This window comes from Myotis lucifugus, unplaced genomic scaffold, assembly GCF_000147115.1.
Source record: "Myotis lucifugus unplaced genomic scaffold, Myoluc2.0 scaffold_364, whole genome shotgun sequence".
Taxonomy (NCBI): domain Eukaryota; kingdom Metazoa; phylum Chordata; class Mammalia; order Chiroptera; family Vespertilionidae; genus Myotis; species Myotis lucifugus.
The window spans coordinates 460,414-478,230 of NW_005871412.1; the positions used below are offsets into that span (position 1 = coordinate 460,414).

The following is a 17,817-nucleotide window of genomic DNA, read 5'->3' on the forward strand; positions in this document are numbered from 1 at the left end:
GATGGAAGGGAAAGAGGAGAAAGTGGAGGCTTGGATATCTTCATCTAACAAAGCAGAGGGTCAGAGCGCCAATCAACACATAAACGAATAAGAAATAAAGTCAACCATGTGGGGAATTGGTAGAGGAATTAATGTGAATGGGCTGCATTCATTGTTTTCATGAGAGGAATCAATGAATGGACATTTTAAATTAAGAAATTAAGAGATATATAAAGGATATCTGAAAAACATGTCATGCAGCATTAGAAACTAAACCTCAGAAAGGGAGAACAGATAAAATATGTACATGGTCCTGCCCATATTGACATAAAGACACAGTGGATAGATAAGAAACTAATAAAGCCATAGCCAGTGGCAGGCAGGAGGCAAGGAAGGGGAGCAGGGGTGTCTGAAGGCTTCCTGTTGTTATTATTCTATATCTCCTTGTATATTGTTAAGATTTGTGAACCATGTGAAGGCTTGCCCAGTCAAAATAAGGGAGAGGGAGGGAAGAAATCTATAACAACTATTAAGGAGTGGTTGTATCTGGAATGTGGGGTACTAAGCAGAGGAGATCATTGGGGACTGGTTACTTTCCATCATCAGCAAATTAAATTTATTATTTCAGTTCTACTATGGAGCATATCATTACTTTGATGAAAATGGAAAATATGTTCACAGAAAACAAATTACTCAATTCATTATAGTGGCATTTTTATTAATTATGCTTAACACACAAAAGCCTGTCTACCAAATAGTTCAATTCAATGAATCTAACAACAAAAAGAAAAAAAAAAGAATATCCTTAGAGTGTCTTTATGAGCATATAGTGTTATTTAAACAAGCTACTCTGGTAGGGAAAATTTATGTCATACTTTAGTAGAGATAGCAAGAAAACCTAAAATCATTCCCAAGTCCTTTAGTCACACTCTGAAATACACTGAAATTAAACTGAATTGCTGTGAATTCTAACTCCTCTCTAGCCTCTCCTGGTCTTTGGCTGGAAATGATAGTACAACCTGAGTAAAGCCAACTCCCTGTGTGCATAGTGGGGCAGGAGGGCCCACACCACCCTACTGCGCACTCACCCACACACTCCACAGAGCTTAGAAATGTGTAGTGCCAGCTGCAGACTTCCTGGAGAGGGTGGCGTGCTCTGCAGGGACGTGGCTCACTTCAGTTACGAGTGAGAGTTCATCTTTCTAGGGTACTGATATTGTCTACTTTATTTAAACTGTTTTCCCCTCACTCACAATAATCACTCACTGAGCCTAATGTCAACTCTCCACAATATGGCCCCCTTTCTCTCTGTGTTCCTCCACTAGGTCCATAAGAGAGAAATGGTATCTCCTCAGTGGCAAAGGTCAAGATGCTCAGGTCATATTGCTTTTATAGAGTCCATGAACTAAGGGCTTTGTTGGAATGTCTACTGCTTCAAGGATCATTACATTTTCAATTTCCATGAATTTCCTCTTAGTCTTTAAAAATATTCTCTTTGACCATTAGTAACTTATGTGCCCCTCCGCCCACTTCTAAAAACTACAGGCTTTTATTTTCTGTACTCTTGTATTGTCACTGACTGAAAAAAGACTTTTGACATATTTTGTGCTGCTGTTCTGTTGTGTGTGTGCAAATGCGCACATGCGCATACAAAATACATACACTAACTTTGAATGCTTTGATCGTAGAACTCCATCTTATGTCATAACTTAAAAATGCCAGATCTTAGTGCATTGCAAATATTAGTAACAGGAAGTCAGTGATTGAATAGTATCATACGCTTTTGGAGCCTGAAGACAAATAAATCCCTGGGAATATTAGACAAATCTATCCAGCTTTCTCCAAAACAAAATTGAAGCCTTAAAATGCAAGGAAATGGATTCACTTTTTAGCAAACCAACTATGGCCCTTGCCTTTTGTCATAATTGGTTGTGTTCTTGATAAAAGGATGAAGGCATCCCAACTGAACACATATATTTTCCTGGACTTGCATTGAAGTATTCTATGATTGTTTCTTGGTCTCCCTGTAGGCCAAATTTTCTTATAAGCATTGTGAGGAAATGTATTAAATGCAGCTACAAAGACTTGTCACTTTTCAGTTTGCCTCCATAATCAAGATGCAGACACACAGTGCTCCATCTTCTAGAGCAGGCCTCCTACCCCAGGGGTGATGTTCCAGCTCACTCAGCTAAGGGGGCAAACCTGACCACTGTTTAAACATTAAATGTTTCACTGGAATTTTATATTCCTATAGCTCACAAAATGCCAGGTGTTTTTACATTAAAGGCAGAGAGTGACTTATCAGGACCTTTGGAAAGCTTTGAGTTGTGTGTTTTTAATCTTTATTATTATTTTTCTACATTGCAGCTGGAAAAAACAACATTGAATCATGAAGCAAACCAAACAAAACCCCAAAAATATACCAACACGCTCTCACTTCTGTTTCCATTGTGCCCTAGCTAGTTCTCATTTTCTGATATGATCAGTTCTATTACTCATACAATGGTAACATTCTCACTTACACAACTGCATGGAAACCAAAACACCAACCCAGGGAAGCGAGAACTTGCAAGGAATTCTGTGCATCCCAGTGCAGTGAGCTTAGAGGTAAAATACGTTATGTTAGCTGATCCATTCCATGGAGGCATGCTTCTTTCATTCTACGCCAAGGCCACTGTTTTTTTAGGAGATTTTCCTCTCCTTTCCTTTTTCTCTTGCCCCACCCCCACTTCAAGGATTTCACAAATGGCAGGGGACCTTTCTCCACTGCAATGGCTTTCACTTGAAAAAGAACAAACATATTTATTTTTTAAAAGGGCAGAGAAAAGGATATTTTCTACTGTTGATAATCTCACTATCTCATGATGTGTTTCACTGGACAGTAGCTATTATTTTTATAGCTCAATTAATCTCATTAACCTCAAGAATTTTAATTGACTTTACTAAAGTCAATCAGGCTCCTTATGTTTAGCAGGATTGTTTGGAGATGTACAGTAAGAATTACAATTAGGTTAAGTCTCCAGCCTCATTAACAGTGCAAAAAGTAATTAGTAATATCTGTGTGTGCTTGTGGGTGTGTGTGTGTGTTAGGGAAAACATCTGTGCAATTCATTTTTCTTATTGGTAAAATGAACAAAACTAGAGGTTATTCACTATAATAATAATAGTTTAGTTTCACTTACATAAGTTTTTAAAGAAAAGTATATTAATTTGTGGATTATGCTTTAAACAATGAACTTATGTTCTTGTGATTTGGGGGCATAAAAATATCATTGAGTTCAAAATTGAGTAAGTTGATGTGCAAGACTTTAATTAAAAAAACCGTCTCATTCAAAGTAATTATGAGGATAGAAAAGGAATTAGAGTGCTATTTGAACATATCATCTGACTTTTCATGCCCAAATAGCCTTCACAATGTAATGATAATTTATTTGCTAGATGTCAGTCTCAATTCCAATTCTCCTTTGCTAAGAAAGAAACACATTGCATTCCCGTCAAGGGAATTATTATCTGTTGTGATTCAGAACTAAGCAAAGTTTTGTCAAAGGTAGGAGATCAGACTTCAAGTATGCAAAAGGTTCTTATCACTATAAAGAATATTGTTGTATATCACATAAGTCTTATTCCTATATCCAGTATCTATTTATTTTTATTTGTATAACAAAGCTAACATTTCATGTATCCTTTTTTTAGCAGTTGAATATTTACATCATAAAAATAACATTATTAAGGCTGCAATCCTTCCCAAGATAAAAGGAGTTCTCTTCATACCTTTTTAAGCCATTTAGGATTTTACCGTAACCTTAGTAATTAGATAGTCACCTCAAGTAGGTGATATGTAAACATTATTTCCATGTTTAGCTATAACTCCCATGGATACCAGGCTAAGGATACCAGGCAAGTTTCAACACACAACTGACATAATTCGATATTCCAATAAACATCATGAGCAATGTAGCATTGGATGGTAAACAGAAATAACATTTATGAGTTAATAAGAGCAGAAGGCCATATGTATGATCTCTTCATTACTCTTCATGGCAGTCCTCTTTGCCAAAATTTATTATGGTAGATAAAATACATTTTTGAGGCAAATAATAAGCATCATCTATTCTCGTTTTTCTCTAATTTATATCCAAGCCTTGGTAAGCACATAGGTCAAGTTAATTCATAAATTTTAAAATGCTTATGGAACACTCATACATGCCCAACACTGTTCTAAAGTCTGGGGTCCTTACAGTGGAGAAGATCCAACCCCAGCACTTTGGAAACCACAACTGGTGGGCGGGGGAGGGCGGTGATGAGGTCTTCCTGACTGTGCTTCACTGCAAGGCATAGTTATCTTCACTTACACAGCCAGCTGCCCACCGGAGGCTCCACCACCAGCAGCATCTGGCCAGTTTGCGCGATATCTGCCATCAGCAGTTCATTTCCCTTAACTGAACTTCTATGACTTTCCTTACACACGGTGAATGTGGTTTCCATGGCAGTGTGGATAAGGCCCAGAGCCTGTCATTCTGGCGTCCCAAGATGAGATTAATCAGGTGTCTGAGTTGCCCATGGCAGCAACACAAATTGGATTGAATTAGGCAGAAGAGCAAATGCATTTGCCTTGGTTGCCAGGAAAGGCAGCGGTATACTTAAGGGGGATGGGACCAGGGCTTAATGCTGCCAGGATTTGTTCTGCTTCGATTTCTGCTTCTTTTTGAGCATCAGCTTCATTCTCCCCTCTTACTTTTTCCATCAGGCCTAACCAGGGCTATGGAAACTCTTAATTCATATAGTTAGAGCAACAGGAGTAGAAAAAGAGAGGATTTCATTTTCCCATTTTGAAAATTCCTTGGGAACATCTCTAACTTGCCTAGTTTGCACCAGTCCATCCTGGTGGCCCACCACTCCTGTGGCTGGGTGGGGTCTTCACCACAAAGAGGGGACTAGTTCAAACATGGCCACTTGGAAACCTCTATGGATAGGCCAGTTATCTAGTCTCTGCATACTGCAGAGGTCCTTCACGTTTTCTTCTCCACGAGATTACCCACATAAATCGAGGAAGAGTTATGTCTCTTTATTTAGTCTAGAGATGCAACTTCCCCAGCTGTGCTTTCCACTCAATCACACTTTTTCCTCTATCACTCGTTATTATTCCTGAGCCTTTTTTTTATCTATATCCTACTCTCCATGTCCAATCTCCTACTGATTTTTATTTATTTATTTACAACTTCATGTGCCCAGTACAGTGTCCATGAGATTGCAAACATGCACAAGGGAATGAATTAATATATTCAAAATGGCTGCATAGATTTAGTTCTCACAGCAGAAAAGATCAATGGGACCTAAAGAAGAATAAAATACAACCCTATAATTTCAAAGTTCAAATCTGCCTTCATGTAGACCCAGTCTTTGCATGATTAAGAGTCAAAACTATTGAGATCAGCTCTAGAAAATTGGATTACTCAAACAGATTCCCTATTTGTGGGTCTTATTTACTGTTATCCAATCACTAATACACATATTATAACTTAGTAAAGTGTCTACCTTTGTTAAGACATATATTTTTTTAAATTTTTAAGAGTCAAACAAGACAAAACAAAAATGTATTACTCTAGCACAGACTGAGACATATTCAGTGCTTAAAAAAATGCTTTTAACTAAAAATGCTCCAATAGGCAAAAATCCTATGCACTTTCACTAAATTATTGATAATACCTTTTGGTCATCACTTGTCCCACGTGACTCTTGACACAAAAGACCTTCCGTGTCTGAATGCCCACACCACAGGCAGCTTCTCCATTCCATCCAATGGTTGCATTAAGAGCAGTACCCAGTGTGTCTTCAGCACAGGGGCCCCAAGGCGATGTCTCCCAGTAGAGTTGCATACAGGAATGGTCATTGCATGAGCGATATTCTTGGAGGGCCTGACTAGGGGGGCATGGTTTTCCACCTGCAAAAATCAAAGTATGAAAGAATGTATAGCCATTGTTGTTGTTGTTGTTGTTTAATATATTTTTATTGATTTCAGAGAGGAAGGGAGAGGGAGAGAGAGATTGAGTCATCAATGATGAGAGAGAATCATTGATTGGCTGCCTCCTGCACGCCCCCTACTGGGAATCAAGCTTGCAATCCCGCATGTACCCTGACCAGGAATCGAACTGTGATTTCCTGGATCATAGGTTGATATTCAACCACAGAACCACACCAGCCAGGCTCACTGCTGTTTTTATTAACATGCTCCTGTTGTTGTTATTTGCTGTTCTTTTTTATTGTTTTTGTTATTTTTATGGTCTAGAAAAACAGCTTTTTTGGCACAGCTATTCAAAGGCCTAAGCAACTGCACTCCTTTTCCCACTTTAAGGACATGCTCTTTTGTCCTGAATAATAATCTGAGGACAAATGTTATCCATTTTCTAAATAACATGGAGCAGTACATGTCAATTATATTTTAAAAAATGATTGATTCTACTCCCCTCCCCATCGTCGAGATAAACTTTAAAGAAATCTGCTTTTATTTTAATATTACTATGCCTAATAAATTAGTTAGTTAGATAAAATAGCCCATGACCTTGAATTGATACTGGGTCCAACATACGTACGCATGCACACACACGCACACACACACACACACACACACACAGAGGTATGCACACACAAGCCCACTTATTGCCTATAAATGGCCTCTCTTTGCTAAAATAGCATTATTTTATCAAGTACCATTTTAAAACACACCCATCCTCCATCAAACAGTGCATCTTATTACAATTTGAGAAGTGTCTCTTAAAGTTTGGCAAGAGGAAGCCAGCCTTGACCTCTGAAATCATATTTGACAATGTGTTATCCTCAGGCTGGGAGACCAGATAGATATGGATCTTCACACTCTTGGTGAGTCAGACAATCAAATTTCAGTACTGTCTTTTCTTTCATATTTTTATATCCATGTGAAAACTGGTATTTACCTAAAGCATTGATTCCCCCCCCCCATCTTTCACACTATTTTATTCAGGGGGTCAAATGCTCAAGAAAATTTGTGACTTTGATTTTGTTATTCTTGTTAAAGTTTTTCCCCATTAAATACTACAGACTGCCCCCCACCCCCCCATCCAACATTCTAAAAGACAGAAGAGGAAGCGATTGCACTTTAAGAATATGAAAATCTTCATTCATCTTGACACTGGCCCCCTGTCTCAGAATCACAGAACAGAATCTTGTTGAAAGAGGAGCTCCCTGCATCCGGAGGCCACACTGCCTTGCTGTTCCAACTGAGCTGTGGGCAGACAAAGCCCAGGGAGGGCCTGAGAGAATGACACCCATCGTCTGGTTTCAGACACTGCTATCAATAACAGCAACAGCTGCTCCTCTAGTTTTTTCTGATGCCTTCCATTTACATTCCCATCACACATTTTAGCTTCTTCAAAGCCATTTGCACAGCCGTCATCCTTTCTTCTCTCACCACATGCCAGCAGGAGAGAACAGAAAATCAGGGCACAGGGATCAGGTAGCTTGCCGAAGTGGCCGGCAGTTCCCAGTTAAGGAGCCGTGTCTCTCGACTCCTAATTTGGCACCCTTCTTACCAGACATATTCCAATTATGTCCCCAACTACATGAGCTGGATGTGTATCAACCAGACTTTGTTTTCTTCCCTAAAAGAGTATAATGAAAAATAACATAAGATGGACTAAAACAATTCATGCAAATAAATGGAACTCAGCACAGACACCCTTGAGGATTAAAGAGAACAGGCACACAATGACAGGAAAGTGTTCATTTGGATTCGTGGAATACATATAGAAGGTCACCTATATGTGTCTACTTCCGTGATATGATCTTCACAGTTACCTATTGGAAAACAATAATTGGGCAATGGACTTCCTTGAAGCCTTTAGTATGACCCACCTTCTCCAGCCAATGCCAGGATAGTCCTTGACCTGGTCTGTTTCCCATCCGAGTTTTTATTTGAACAAGACTGGGAGCAGGATGACCACTCTGTCCACTCGCTCACCACACAATCCATCCTGCAGGGAATTTCACAAGCCGTCCGTTCAGGAGGAACAGATGCTGGGCAGAGACTCCCTGACACATCTTCTCCTGTAATCAACCAGACCAAGACACAGGCTGGTTAATGCTCAATCCAGGCCAGTCCAAGGAACACTGAGGCTCACTGCTTCCTCTATTACTTCCGTTTAGCTTAGAAGACTTCACCTTGTGTCTAAACCAATAAAGTACAGAAAATGATGGTTTCTCCAGCCATTCATAATGCCTGTGTCAAGGAAAACTGCCAGGAGATCATTTGGCATAAAGAAAGGCAGATACCACAGCAAAACTGGCACTTGTTATTCTTCACAGGGACACAGTGGGCTTCTTCCAGCAGCAGTTCAGCCATGGCTGGCTGGAGACAGACGTGATTGATGCATTATTGACAACCATAGGTAACAAGTATATGCTTTACTGCAAAATGGGGGTCACAGTAGCCTGTTGTCCTGAAAGCATGTTTTATGTTGAGCATTCTATCCTACCCTATAAAAAAGAATTTTACCAATCTAATTTTCTGGTGTGTGCTTTTGCCCCAAATACGTAACCTTAAGCAAGATGATCACACCATTACTCTTTTACTTTATTTGTGCATAGTGACAAGTAATCCAAAACCACAATGGAAATGGATCCATGGCTGAATTATATAATGTGTTGAGATAAAAGTTGAAAGACAGTCAAACTTCTTCCAAATACATTTACTATTCCCCCTTTGAATGCACTTATAAAATACTTAAATGTATATATATTTATAACATATATTTACTATAAATATATATTTACAATTGACAGATGTTAAGACTTAGATGATCATTTCTTTTTTTAATATATATTTTTTATCTTATTTGCTTTTGTTTTGTTTGTTTTTTATTGATTTCAGAGAGGAAAAATGAAGAAGAGAAACATCAGTGATGAGAAAGAATAATTGATCAGCTGCCTCCTGCATGCCCCACACTGGGGATGGATCAAGCCCTCAACCTGGGCATGTGCCCTTGACCAGAATCGAACCTGGGACCCTTCATTCCACAGGCCGACGCTCTATCCACTGAGCCAAACTGGCTAGGGCCTCAGGTGATCACTTCTAAGTTACTTTCCATATCTCAGATTATTAAAATGGTTTTTAAAAAAGATCTCTTTTAGGTTATTTCTTCTCTATTTATAGAACTAAATATTCTTCACAATTAATAATTCAACTCCTCCTATTCCCCCATTCATGGTCACCCCAAGAAAACAGCAGACGGTAACAACAGTGATACCGTTTATAGTTTGACGTAACAACATGAAATGTGGAATGGCAACTCGAGGAGAGAGCCTGTTTTTTGTGTATGACTTTGTGCCTGTGAAATGCTCTTGTCATATTCTGACATAAAACTACTGCAAAGGGGATTAATATTTATAAAGTGTCACCTCTGTGCCAGGCACTGTCCTTGTAGGAAACTCTCAGAGCAGGTGTGACCCCTGCTTTATAGACAAGCAGTCAGTGGCTCTGGAAGGAAACCTTGGACAGGATCACACAGACCTGAGGTGGGAATCAATTTAAAATGTTCTGACCCCAAACTTCTGCTTTTCCCATGAACCATGCTATGTCTAATTCCCTGGAGATCAATATTCCTTTTCTGAGGAAGTAAATAAAACCACGTGACAGTAAGCAAGCTGCCTAAAGAAGAGTGTGCACTGCTAATATCTGCATTCATATTTGTAAGTGAGGCCAGGCTCCTTGCCCTTGAGGTACAAATAAAACTTCTCAAACATATTATGAGAAGTAATAGAGATCCTAGCACATAATCAAGCTGAAAGACCAGTCCCAAACATTCTCCTGTTAGTCTCAATCTATTTTCAGGTTAAGCCTACATTATATGGTATACACACACACACACACACACACACACACACACACACACACACACACCAATACAATTAATGGGTAGTGGTTTTCCAAGTACAGAAAGAGGCAGGCCAAACAAAACACCCAAATTACATCTCTAATCAAAATGCAATTTCCACATTTATAAGTATTAGTAGCATCATTTATATACAAAACACTTTAAAGCAGTGTCTTGCAAAGAACATTTCAAATAATAAAGAATAAAAGGGGGGAGGGCTGAAAGCTACTGGGTTGAATTAGTAAAAAGGTCATATTACTAAAGAATTCCTCAGTTTTGAAAATGCTAATATATAGTATAAATTTCCTAGGGTGGAAGTGGTATGTAGTGTTTTTCAAGCTTATTTGACCAATGGCCATCCCTTTTTAAGGAGCATCTATCCCATAAATGGTATTTTTATGAGTATGTTCTGAGAAAGCTCTGCTTTCAAGAGTTATATATAATTATCAACTATTTGATGAGCACATAGTATGTCCAGAGTAATTGATGGTATATAAATAGATGAAAATAACTTATTTACCCCACTAGAACTCATAGCTATAAACACATGAGAATAAAACTATCTCCAAAAGTAAATGCCAAGCCATGGCTCAGTTGGTTGGGCATTGTCTTATACATCAAAAGTTTGCTGGTTTGATTCCTGGTCATGACATATGCTAGGCTTGTGGGCTTGATTCCCAATAGAGGGAGTGCAGGAGGCAGCCAAAGGATGTATGGCTCTAATGCAGTGGTTCTCAACCTTCCTAATTCTTCGACCCTTTAATACAGTTCCTCAAGTTGTGGTGACCCCAATCATAAAATTATTTTCATTGCTACTTCATAACTGTAATTTTGCTACTGTTATGAATCGTAATGTAAATATCTGATATGCAGGATGTATTTTCATTGTTACAAATTGAACATAATTAAAGCATAGTGATTAATCACAAAAACAATATGTAATTATGTATGTGTTTTCCGATGGTCTTAGGTGACCCCTGTGAAAGGGTCGTTTGACCCCCAAAGGGGTGGCGACGCACAGATTGAGAGCCGCTGCTCTAATGGATGTATCGCTCCCTCTTTCCTTTCCTCTCTCTAAAAATCAATTTAAAAAATATCTTAAAAACAAAAAAAGTACATGCCAAGCTGCAAATGTGTGTTTGAACAAGAAATGCTACAGCAGTGCAGGGAAGAGAAGGACCTCTGGGGGTAGCATGACAGCTGAACCCTTTCAACAGGGAGAAAGAGAAAGGTTCAGGATTGGTGGCAATGAGGGCAGGCATTTCAGGCATCAAAGTGCCAACAAAGGTATCATAGTAGAAAAGTACAAGGTATTTGGAAGACAGTTAATTCTGAAGCTACATGAGGGAAAAAGAATGCCTATGTTGGAAGAGTTATTGGACATCAAATTCTGAGTGACTTAGACTGACACACAAGTTGTCTTATATTTATTCCTTCCTTAAATTGCCATTACCCAAATTTAACATTCTCCCTAGTCACCATTCAGCACCCATTCTCTTTAGGTGCCGGAATGTTTTTCAAGAGCTAAGCGTTCATATAAACTGGTACACACACTTCCTCGGTGCAACGAGTTGTCAATTCTCCACCAACAATTTGATAGTTTGTCTATACAGGCCAATTAAGGAAAAGAGCAAAGTGAAGAGCCTTTCTTTAGGGGAAGCAAATTAATAGTCATAAGTATACTCTGAAATATGTGTGAGCTATTTTTATAAGATTTTATAACAAAACAAAAAAAAAACTGGCACAATGGGATCCTAGTCACAAAGTGGTCTAGTCTGACAGTTAAGTATCTGAAGGTGAATCATAACACCACTTATCCTCATGAGTATGTCATTTAACATCTTTGAACCCCAGTTATCTCACTTCTGAAAATGAAATAATAACAGTTACCTTTCAGGGATATTCTAAGTATTAGAAATTATTTATGCAACATACATAGCAAGGTGCCTAACACGTAAGAGGACTTCCAAATATAGAGACCTTAAAAATGTTCTTTGCAAAGACGTATACCACAAAAACCCTTATTCATCTGAAAAATTTAGATATTTACGCCATAGCCATGGGAAGCATCTGCCTTTCCATTCGTATATATGTACAAATAACTCCCAACAGCTTCACAGGCTGGTTCACACAAAATATAAACACCATCTATAATTTTCCACATCATTTTTATATGGTCAGCTAAGCTACATGATTTAAGAGCCAAAAATGAAGCACTTGTGCCTGAATAACTTCACCTGCCCATCGACATTGGCATAATTATCTTCCCATTTCACAGAGAGAATCCATCTTGAAAGAGAAGCATTTATTATCTCCTGTTTTCATTTTTTTGGGTGGATCAATGAGATCAACTGAAATCTCAGTGGAGCATGGAAAATAAAGCAGCACATGGCACAGAGGCATAGCCATTAAAAGTAATTTCACCAGCTCTGATAATCTAATATCATAATAAATATATTTAAGAGCGAAATCAAATCCATCTTTTGAAATACTATAAAATTACCCACAGCCCTCATCAGCCTCCCAGGGATCAATAATGACAAACTCTGCATTCTCTCCTCATGAAGGAGACTTATTTAAACCATTTGTGATCCTCGGAACATGGGATATGGTGCTGCTTCAACCTTGTCACTCAGTATTTTTAAAAAACAATAATTTAATATGGTGAAATTCACATTACATAAAATGAAGCCTTTGAGAGTAAACACTTCAGTGGCATTTAGTAAATCACAATGTTGTGATTTACTAAACCACCACTTCTACAGAGTTTCAAAAAATTATAATTACTCTAAAGTAAAATCCTTTACCCATTAAGCATTTTCTCTCCATTACTCACTCCCCTCAGTCCTTGGCAGCCACTAATTTATGTTCCATCTCGGTCAATTAAGTTATTCTGAATATTTCATATTAATAGAATCATACAATTTGTGATGTTTTTTGCTGGCTTCTTTCACATAGCATAATATTTTAGAGATTCATCTATGCTATGGCACATATCACTACTTTATTCCATTTTATGATAAAACTAGAGGCCCAGTGCATGAAATTCATGCACAAGTGGGGGTCCCCTCAGCCCAGCCTGCACCCTCTTCAATCCAGGACATCCCTCTCACAAACCTGGACTGCTGGCTCCTAACTGCTCACCTGCCTGCCTGCCTGATTGCCCCTAACTGGCTCCCCTGCTGGCCTGGTCGCCCCTAACTGCCCTCCCACCACCATGGTCACCCCTTACTGCCCCCCCTGTCAGCCTGGTTGCCCCCAACAGCCCCCCTCTGCCAGCCTGGTCACCCCTCACTGCCCCCCTCTGCTGGCCTGGTCACCCCTCACTGCCCCCCCTGCCGGCCAGGTCACCCCACACAGCCTGCTGTTTGGTCATTTGGTCGTCCCTCATTAACCCCACTGCCAGCCTGGTTGCCCCACGCAGCCTGCTTGTTTAGTTGTTTGGTCGTCCCTCACTAACACCCCTGCCAGCCTGGTCACCCCGCTCAGCCTGTTCGGTCGTCCATTCAGTTGTTTCAGTTGTGATGGTCGCTTAGGCTTTTATATACTATATAGATAACATTCCATTGTATGTGTATACCACAATTTTTTAATTCATCTGTTGATGGGCATCTTTTGGCTATTGTGACTAGTACTGCTATGAACACATTTACATGTTTGAGTACCTGTTTTCAATTCTTTTTGGTATATATTTAGGAGTGAAATTCTGTGGTCATATTCATCACTAATATTTTTGTTTGTGATTCTGGGAACCATGGCATAAATGGCTGGATGACTAGGTCTTGGCCATAGTTTATACTCATGTTCTCATGCCTAACCATTCCTGGATAACAACAAAAGTACTTAGATGACAGAAAGATCTTTGAATATATTAGTGTACTCAAGAGTCCCTAATTTTTTCCATTCAAATGTATATACTACTTTAAGTATAAATACCTCATGGCAAACATTCTACGGCTATTGGTCAAGCAATCATGTAAATTTACCACTAATATAGTTATCATAGTTTGAACTTTCAACATAAAGCTAATTTTAAACCATACATTTACAATCTAGTACATTCTGTGGCATTTGTCGTTTTGTGACTTTGGAGGAGTTAGAATTTAATTTTATGAACTACTATGTATCTTGTATAACAATAGAAAAAACAACTATACTTATTTATTCCTGATCTAGACTATTGGTGTCAAAAAAGAGTAAAAAAGATATAGATAAAAGATAAACTCAGATATCCATAAATCTACAATATGATTTCAAAAGTACACCAACATTTTTGTCATTATACAAACTTCAAATTACCATATTCTTTCAAAATAATTCACGCTTGGCTATTTTATGGCTATTTCCTCTTATATACTATTATACTATCTATGAAAAATAATAAAAGTTATTGAAAATACTCTACCTGTCATAAAATTTTATGTCCTATTTAAATCTCAGAGAAGAAAAGCCAATAAACATTGATTAAATGCTTGCCGACAGCTGAGAAAGATGTCAACAGACAGCACATAGCAAACTTACTGGAATTCATATATACTTAATTCCATTTAAAAAATTTAAATGTTATCTCCTTACAGGCAAGTAGCCCATGGCTACTTCTGGACTGAGAACCTAATCAGCTAAGGAAATGTTTATATTGCAAACCAATAAAATATGAAACAAACCTAAGGGCTAAACAGAAGTTATCTATGTGCAACAATGCTATGCCGGCATTGCAATGAATATTTCTGCTTGTTAATAGCACAATCTGAAGCTTATCTGTCTATGTAGTTTATATATAAAAGAAGACAAATAAAGAAACCTGATGTTAAGTATTATCATATTCATAGTAACAAAAAATCAACTGCCCTAAAATAACTCGATAGCTGATATTTGTGTAAGAGTGGACTATACCCTGTGCTAACCACAGGACATGTAGTGGTTAAATGAATATCTATATTAATATTATTAGTGAGGCACTATTCTTTCACTCGAAGCACAGAAAAGCTACAAAACCTTGTCAGAAAGTTAGGTAGCTCATAAATGTCTGAGCTGGAACAGGAAAAGCTATCTGTTAGACATTACAAGCTTTGTTCTTTCTATTATGCTGTATTGCTTCCTGGCTCATATCTCCTATGTATCATTCCTATTACATTCATTTTAGCTGATGCCAAACCATAAAGAAGGGATCCTCTACAATTCGTTGTCAGCTTCTCAGTAAATTTACTATTGGAAAGGGTAAGTCGAAAGGAATAGGCATCTTGATTATCTGGGAATTAAATCATGGGATGGGGCAGAATAGGACAACACCTTTCAAAAATAGAATAGATAAGCAGCTGAAAAGAGCTCAGCATGGAGAGATGGAAGAATCAGACAGAAGGCAAGAGGAATATTGGAGGAATCATCCTAACTCTTTTGGACACAGTGGATGGCTCAGAAATCAACAAAGGGCAGAGGTCGTGTCCAAGAAGGCACAGAAGTGCACACTGAAAAAGAAAATCGACACTGCTATGTGTCAAAACACAATCTGAAGACATCTTCTTAGTTCAGAAACTCTGTTTCTCCTGAGAATTTTATAGAGACTGTACAATGTTAAAAAGATGAATAAGAATGGCAATAATGGAATAAATGACCTTTGTAATACAGGGCATATGTCTTCAAAAGGAAAAATCTTGGAGAAAATAAACAGCATATTATAATGAACAGGGTATTTGATGAGGAGTTGTAACATCTGGATTGGTGTTCTGACTTTAACACCTACCAAAATGTGATCCCGCAAAATTGTTAAGCTTCTTTAGGCTTCAGATGCCTGTATAAGTGGGGGGATTATATCAGCGGGTCTGGTGATGAATCAAAGAGGCTAATGTAACATAATACTTTGGAAATTGCAAAGTACCATTTATATATAATGTGGCTTTTTATTACTGGTGAAAATGGGAATAGAGGACATTACAAATAGAAAAATGATTCGTGTCAAAGATACTAGCTCTATTCTCATCCCATTGGTCTTAGCTAGAAAAATAAAAGAGGAGCTGAAATGATTATAAAGGTGGAAATATCACTCATTTTGTCTATTTATCTACGTATCCACATATATCTGCTATGTAGCTTACAGAAAAGCATTTGAACCAACTTGAATATGTAGTATATTTTAGAAAGTTGTCTAGAAGTTTTAAAATATTTGAAAATCAGTATTTTGAAGATAAATTGGGTAAGTCAATAGAGTAAACTGATAGTATATCAGTGAAGAATGATAATTTATCTATGTAATTAACCTTCAGAAACATATTTTAATGCCTGTAAGTGGGAAATACATCTTTATTTAACTACCCCACTATAACTGCATGATTAAGATGTTTTCAATTTCTATGTGATTAATGATACTACAAAAAAATCTTCACCATATTGTTGATTGCTTTCTGAAGAACACATTTCAGAGATGGACAGACAAAGCCAAAGAATTCAGTGGATGTGAACTTCATTAAAGTTCTTGCACACACAAAAAATGTAGCAATTGTGTGTTTTATCCCCATTATTTATAATTTTCATTATTTGTCAAATTTTTAACTTAGATACAGTTAAGGTATTATACAACATTCACTCTTCATGTTGTATAATTCTGAGTTTCAGCAAATGCATAGAGTCTTGTACCCCCTACCAAAATCATGGTACAGAACAGTTCTGCCACCATAAAAATTTCTGCATGTTGCCTTAACCGGTTTGGCTCAATGGGTAGAGTGTTGGCCTATGGACTAAAGGGTCCCAGGCTCGATTCTGGTCAAGGGCATGTACCTTGGTTGTGGGCACATCTCCAGTTGCGGGTGTGCAGGAGGCAGCTGGTCGATGTTTCTCTCTCCTCAATGTTTCTAACTCTCTATCCCTCTCCTTTCCTCTCTGTAAAAAATCAATAAAATATATTTTTTTAAAAATTTCCACGTGTTGCCCATTTGAATTCAACCCTTTCCCCCAAATCTGATGCCTAGAAGCCACTGATCTTTTCTCTGTTCCTACAGTTTTCCTTTTTACCCTTAGAATGTTATAAAAACAGAATTATACAGCATGTAACCTTTGAAGAAGAGTACATCTGGGGTTCATCCATGTTGCTACATTTGTCAAGAATTCATTCCTTTTTGTTGCTCAGTAGAATTCCATTGTATGGATGTAGCACATTTTGTTTATCCATTCCCCTGCTGAAGGACATTGAGATATCTCCACATTTCCATATAATTATGAATAAAGGTTTTTGTGGAAATATAGTTATTTTGGGGGGTATATATTTAGGAGGGTTATTGCTGGTCATAAAAAATCTGGTCTTACACCTGTCAGAATGACCATTATGAAAAAGACAACCAATAGCAAGTGTTTTCAAGGATATGGAGAAAAGGGAACTCTTATGCAATATTAATGGGGATATAAATTTGTATAATCACCATGGAGGTTGTGCCAAAATAGAACGATCATACAATACAACATCTCTGCTTTTGGGTATTTATCCAAAGACATAAAAAAGTAAATAAAAATAAATATATGTACTTCTTTGTTCATTGCAGCACCATTTTCAATAGCCAAGATATGGAAGCAGCCGTGTGTGTGTGTGTGTGTGTGTGTGTGTGTGTGTGTGTGTGTGTGTTTTAATGGAATAGTACTCAACCATAAAAAATAATGAAATCTTTTCATTTAGGATAACATAGATGGACCTAGAACGTATTATGCTAAGTAAAAGAAGTCATACAAAGACAAATACAATATGATTTCACTTACACGTAGAATCTAAAAACAAACACATAAACAACAGAAACAGACTCACAGACACAGTGAAAAATATTTGGTTGCCAGTTGGGAGGGGGGTGGTGGCAGAGGCGAGACAGGTTTAGGGGGTTAAGAGGTACAAACTTCCAGTTATAAAATAAACCAGTCAAGGGATGTAATCTACAGCACAGGAAAGACAGTCAAT

At 37.9% G+C, this 17,817-nt stretch overlaps 1 protein-coding gene across 1 annotated transcript in view; it reads right to left on the reverse strand.

The window, feature by feature from the left end:
• The window catches only part of THSD7B (thrombospondin type 1 domain containing 7B), a 720,951-nt gene that overhangs the window by 386,230 nt on the left and 316,904 nt on the right, over window positions 1-17,817 (reverse strand). The window contains exons 7-8 of the mRNA XM_006101466.3: window positions 7,867-8,058; window positions 5,686-5,920 (exon numbers count right to left, since the gene is read on the reverse strand). Of these exons, the coding sequence (XP_006101528.3) occupies window positions 5,686-5,920; window positions 7,867-8,058 (427 nt within the window). The remainder of the gene's footprint in view (window positions 1-5,685; window positions 5,921-7,866; window positions 8,059-17,817) is intronic.